Source organism: Geospiza fortis, unplaced genomic scaffold (genome assembly GCF_000277835.1).
Source record: "Geospiza fortis unplaced genomic scaffold, GeoFor_1.0 scaffold2, whole genome shotgun sequence".
NCBI classification, from domain to species: Eukaryota; Metazoa; Chordata; class Aves; order Passeriformes; family Thraupidae; genus Geospiza; species Geospiza fortis.
Genome location: NW_005054366.1, coordinates 2,859,079 through 2,863,718, shown reverse-complemented (window position 1 = coordinate 2,863,718; position 4,640 = coordinate 2,859,079). Strand labels below are relative to the sequence as shown.

The 4,640-nt window shown below is 49.3% G+C and overlaps 1 protein-coding gene across 1 annotated transcript in view; it reads left to right on the top strand.

Moving 5' to 3' along the window:
- The window catches only part of ANP32A (acidic nuclear phosphoprotein 32 family member A), an 11,169-nt gene that overhangs the window by 1,705 nt on the left and 4,824 nt on the right, over positions 1–4,640 (top strand). The window contains exons 2-3 of the mRNA XM_031059662.1: positions 3,169–3,449; positions 3,563–3,685. Coding sequence (XP_030915522.1) covers positions 3,169–3,449; positions 3,563–3,685 — 404 coding nt within the window. The remainder of the gene's footprint in view (positions 1–3,168; positions 3,450–3,562; positions 3,686–4,640) is intronic.

Genomic DNA, 4,640 nt, shown 5'->3' with positions numbered 1-4,640 from the left:
CAGGAATTTTTTCATGGAAAAGGTGGATAAACATTGGAAAGGACAGGCCTTGTGGAATTCCCATCCCTGGAAGTGCCCAAGGAATTCCTGGATGTGACACTCGGAGCTCTGAGATCAGGCACAGCTTGGACTCAGTCCTGGATATCTTTTCCAACCTCAGGGATCCCGGAATGCTGGGAGTTGAGATTCTTGGTGGGGTTTTCCAAGGAAGTTGCAGCAGAGCGGGAATTCCAGTGGGAATTTTGGGAAAGCCAGGATGAGTTTGGAGTCCGGTTGCAACTTGCTGGGATGGGAATTTGGTGTTCCCAGGAAAAGTTTAATCCAGAAAGGTTGGATTGATGGCGCATTCCATTGATTCTTCCAAGCCTTTTCCAAAGATTTTCTTGATTCCAGGTTGGAATTCCAGCTGGATGAGCTGGTGTGAAAGAGGCGGGAATGGAGCGTGTTCCCAAGGATCCTGGCTTTCCTTGGGCATCCTGGATTCCTTGGATCCACCTGGGAACTGCTGAAGGGAACAGGATTTCTTGGCTAGGGGGAATTCCCATAACCTGGCGCTTGGAGAAATCCCAGAAAATTCCCGGGAAACCCCGGCAGCCACGGTGCTGCTTCCATCCGTAGAGGTGCTGATGGAATTCTGCTCCCAACCCCAGTATCTGTGTTAATCCCTTCCAGTCCCTTCCCTGCCTCTGCTGTGGGATTCTCCAGGCTGGATGATTCCTGGGATTTCCATGGATTTGGGCTGCTGGATTTCCTGGGAATGGGGTCGTGTTCCGTGGCTGTTTTCCAGCACTGTCTTTCCCTGCCCCAGGAGTTTTGGGATTTTCTTCCCAGCACATTCCTGGCCACAGGATGCTCATGGATAACTGGCTGGAAATCAATTTATCCCATCTCAGATATTCCCAGTGGGAATTTGGTATTCCCAGGAAAGGTTTAATCTGGAGAAGTGGTGGGTTTGGATTGGTGGCTGGATTCCATGGCTTAGTGGTGTTTTCCAAGGATTCTCCGATTCCAGGTTGGAATTCCTTTTGGATGAGCTGGTGCGAAAGAGGCGGGAATGGAGCATTCCCAAGGATCCTGCCTTTCCTCAGGAATCAGTTTATCCCATCTGGGATATTCCCAAAAAAGCCCTGGAGGGCTGTATCCATATCCCAAATCCTGTGGGGTTTGGGGAAGGAATTCCATCCACTGTTTATCCCGGGGCAGGAAAAGGATGGAAAACCTTGGGAATTCTCCCTTCCCTGTGGAATGGGATCCTGCTCCAGGTCAGCTCCTCATTCCTGAGCAGCAGCAGCAGCAGCAGCTGAGGATCCCCCTGGGATGGGAATCCCATGGAATGGGAATCCCCAGTGGCCACGGGCCATGGCACCTGCTGCCCTCCCTGCCCTGGGCAAAATTCCAAGGGCTCTGGAAAACCTGGAAGAGCTCCGGCACGGTGGCCAAGCGGACACAGAGCAGCTGCTGGGAGATATTCTGTGGAATCCTTCCCTGTTTTCCACAGGGAATGGGATTGCTCTGAGCTGCTGTGGGGTTGGATCATGGAGATCTTGGAATTGCAGCTGGAATTTAATTAATTATTTTAATTGAGTTCTTGAGCTTGGGTATTTTGGAATGGTCTTGGAGCAGGGATTGGCTCATTGGAGCCTTCGGAGCAGCTCCGGTAATCCTGGGATTGAGTAGGAAGCTCATCCAAGCTTTTGTTGGTCTGGTCGCGTTCCAGGTGGGATTGGAATGGGCAATCTAGAGAATTTCTCGCCTCCGGTTGGAATCTTGGGGGAAGACAAATCCTTGGAAAAGTTCCCTGTTAGAGGTGTGGAAAGTGATGGCCTCTCCCAAGGCTGCTTCTTCTCCTTGAAATTCCGAGATTTTCTGGAGAGGGAATGTGCCATGGAAGGCAGAGACGCCTGTGGGGTGCTGGGAAAAATCCCACAAATCCAGTTCTTCCTCTGTTCCTTGGGGAATCCTCCTGGATTTCCTTGGGGATTCTTAGGGCATGGAACCATCCTGGAATTTTGTTTGGAGTCCTGTTGTTTCCAGGGATTCAGGGAGTTAACACTGACATGATGTTGCTCTTGGGAAGGTTTGGGAACGTGCTCTGCTTTTCCCAAACTGTTTCTGAACTCATCCAAGCTTTCCAAACATGGCCTCTTGGATTCTCTATGGATTTGTGCCTTTGCCCAGTGCTGGAAAGAGGGAATGTGGCATTTGTGCGCCAAACTTCCTGAAAAGCGGGGAGGAAACAACCTTCTGTAAAAAATGCCATGGAGAGGTGGGAATGGGATGATCTTTAAAGTCCCTTCCAACCCAGAACGGGGATTCTAAAAAAATACAAATTAAAAGGGGAAAAAATGGCAGTTGGGTCATTTGCCTTGGTGCTAAGGGATTTTCCTTTGTATCCAAGACTATTTCCAGCTCTTCCTTAAATGTCCACTCTACACCTGAAGGAATTGTTGTCTAATTCCCTGGTTTTCTGTGCAATTCCCTGGTTTCCATGCTGAGGGAGGCGGGTGGGATGGATATCCCACCTCCTGGATCAGGGCTGGAACTGTTTGTCCCTCAGTGTGAGCTCTGGGCTCATTCCCTTCCCTCCATTCCCTCTCCCCTCAGCTCCCAAAAGTCCTGTGAGGAATTCCCAAATTCCTCTGACGCAAAACCCATCTGGTGCTTCCTGGTGAGGCTCCCAAGCCCTCCTGGCTCCATGTCTGGGGGAGCTGGGATGAGATAACGGAGCAGGGACACAGATAAGGAGGATTCGCCTCCGTTGCACTTTTCCCGCCTTTTTTTTTGGCGGGAACTCTGGGTGTGTGTGGAGAACATGAGGGGAAAAAACTGTTTATCCCAAATGGATCCTCTGGGGAATCCTGATAATTAAACACCATTGAGGGATGAGATCCATGAATTCACCACCTAAATTTCAACCCAATGAGTAATTTGGGAACTTATTTTGAGTATTTTGGGAGCTTTTTCCCTCACATGAGGGAAGAAAGGTCATTATTTATCCCCAAATGGATCCTCTGGAGAATCCTGATAATTAAGCACTGTTGAGGGAAAAGATTGACTTATTTTCCTTATTTTTGGGGGGGTGTCTGTCTAAATTTCATGCCAATGAGTGGTTTGGGAGTTTATTTTGGGAATTTTGGGATTGTTTTTACCCTCAGTGTGCGGGATCAGGAGCGCTACCTCGATCTTGGCTTTCTTCTCAACACAACCCCAAACTCCTGCGTTTTTCTGCTGAAAACCTCCTGATTCTTGCGAATTCCCTGGAATTCCTTCTATTTTTCCTTGATTTCTTCCCTTTGCAGGTGAAAGAGCTCGTTCTGGACAACTGCAGGTCGTACGAAGGGAAAATCGAGGGCCTCACGGATGAGTTTGAGGAGCTGGAATTCCTCAGCACAATCAACGTCGGCTTAACCTCAGTTGCAAACTTACCAAAGTTAAACAAACTTAAGAAGGTAAATCCCACCTCCCCGAGCCAAATCCCTCCTTTTCCCCTTCTCCATGTTTGGAAAAGTGGCTGAAAATGGGATCAAATGGGATTTTTGAGGATGTTTTTGGGCCTTTGCAGCTCGAGCTGAGCGACAACAGAATCTCAGGAGGCCTGGAAGTGTTGGCAGAGAAGTGTCCGAACCTCACGCACCTAAACCTAAGCGGCAACAAAATTAAAGATCTCGGGACAATAGAACCTCTGGTGAGTCGGGATTGCTCCTGGGAATGGGATTCATCCCATTCCAAATCCTTGGAATTCCTTCCTCTATCCCAGGTGTTGCTCCAAGCCTGGCCTTGGGCACTTCCAAGGAATGTCACTCCTGGAATCTGTGCCAGGGCCTTTTCCCCTCTCATTCCTTCCCAAAATCCCAATTATTCCTGCCCCCTGCATCCCAAGCCCTGGGGAGTTGGTTTTGCTCCAAGGAATGGGATTCATCCTTTTCCAAACCCTCGGAATCCCTTCCTGAATCCCAGGTTGCTCCAAGCTCAGCCTTGGGCGCTTCCAGGGAATGTCGCTCCTGGAATCTGTGCCAGATCCTCCGCCCTCATTCCTTCCCAAAATCCCAGCGAATCCCGGGATCCAGGCCGCATCCCGAGTCCCTGTTCCCGGTGAGCCGCTGCTTCCCTCTAGTGGCTGCCGGGCCGGGCTCCCCCCGTTCCCGGCGGGAATCGCCGCAGCTTCCCAGGATTCCGCAGGCTCTGGATCCATCTCCAGGCACTACAATTCCCATGAAAATCCTCCCAGGAGCAGCTCCTTCCTGCATCTCCTTTCCTGCGGCACAGGGAAAAGGCAGAGCTGCTAAACTCATGGAGAAACCTGGAAGTGCTCCCAGCTCTCCCAGTTTTCCCATTTCCAGGCCTTTTTCCCAAGTGCTTTCCACGTAAAGGGAAAGTAGATATTCCCTTAGAGCTGATATTTCTTATCCATGGATAAGCCTTGAGACAAATACTCAATTCCTTTGGATTTTATTTTTAGGATTTCCAAGTTCTGTGAGCAGTGCAGACTTCTTCCCAAAAGAGAATTCCACAAAACCCCCAGGAATTAAATTCTTATTCCATTTCTATGTGTTTTTAAATTTTCCATAGTCTAAGGAAAAATAATTGCATTTTTTTAAACCTCTCTTATCAAAGTTCTTGTGTCCAAGTGCTCCATTCCT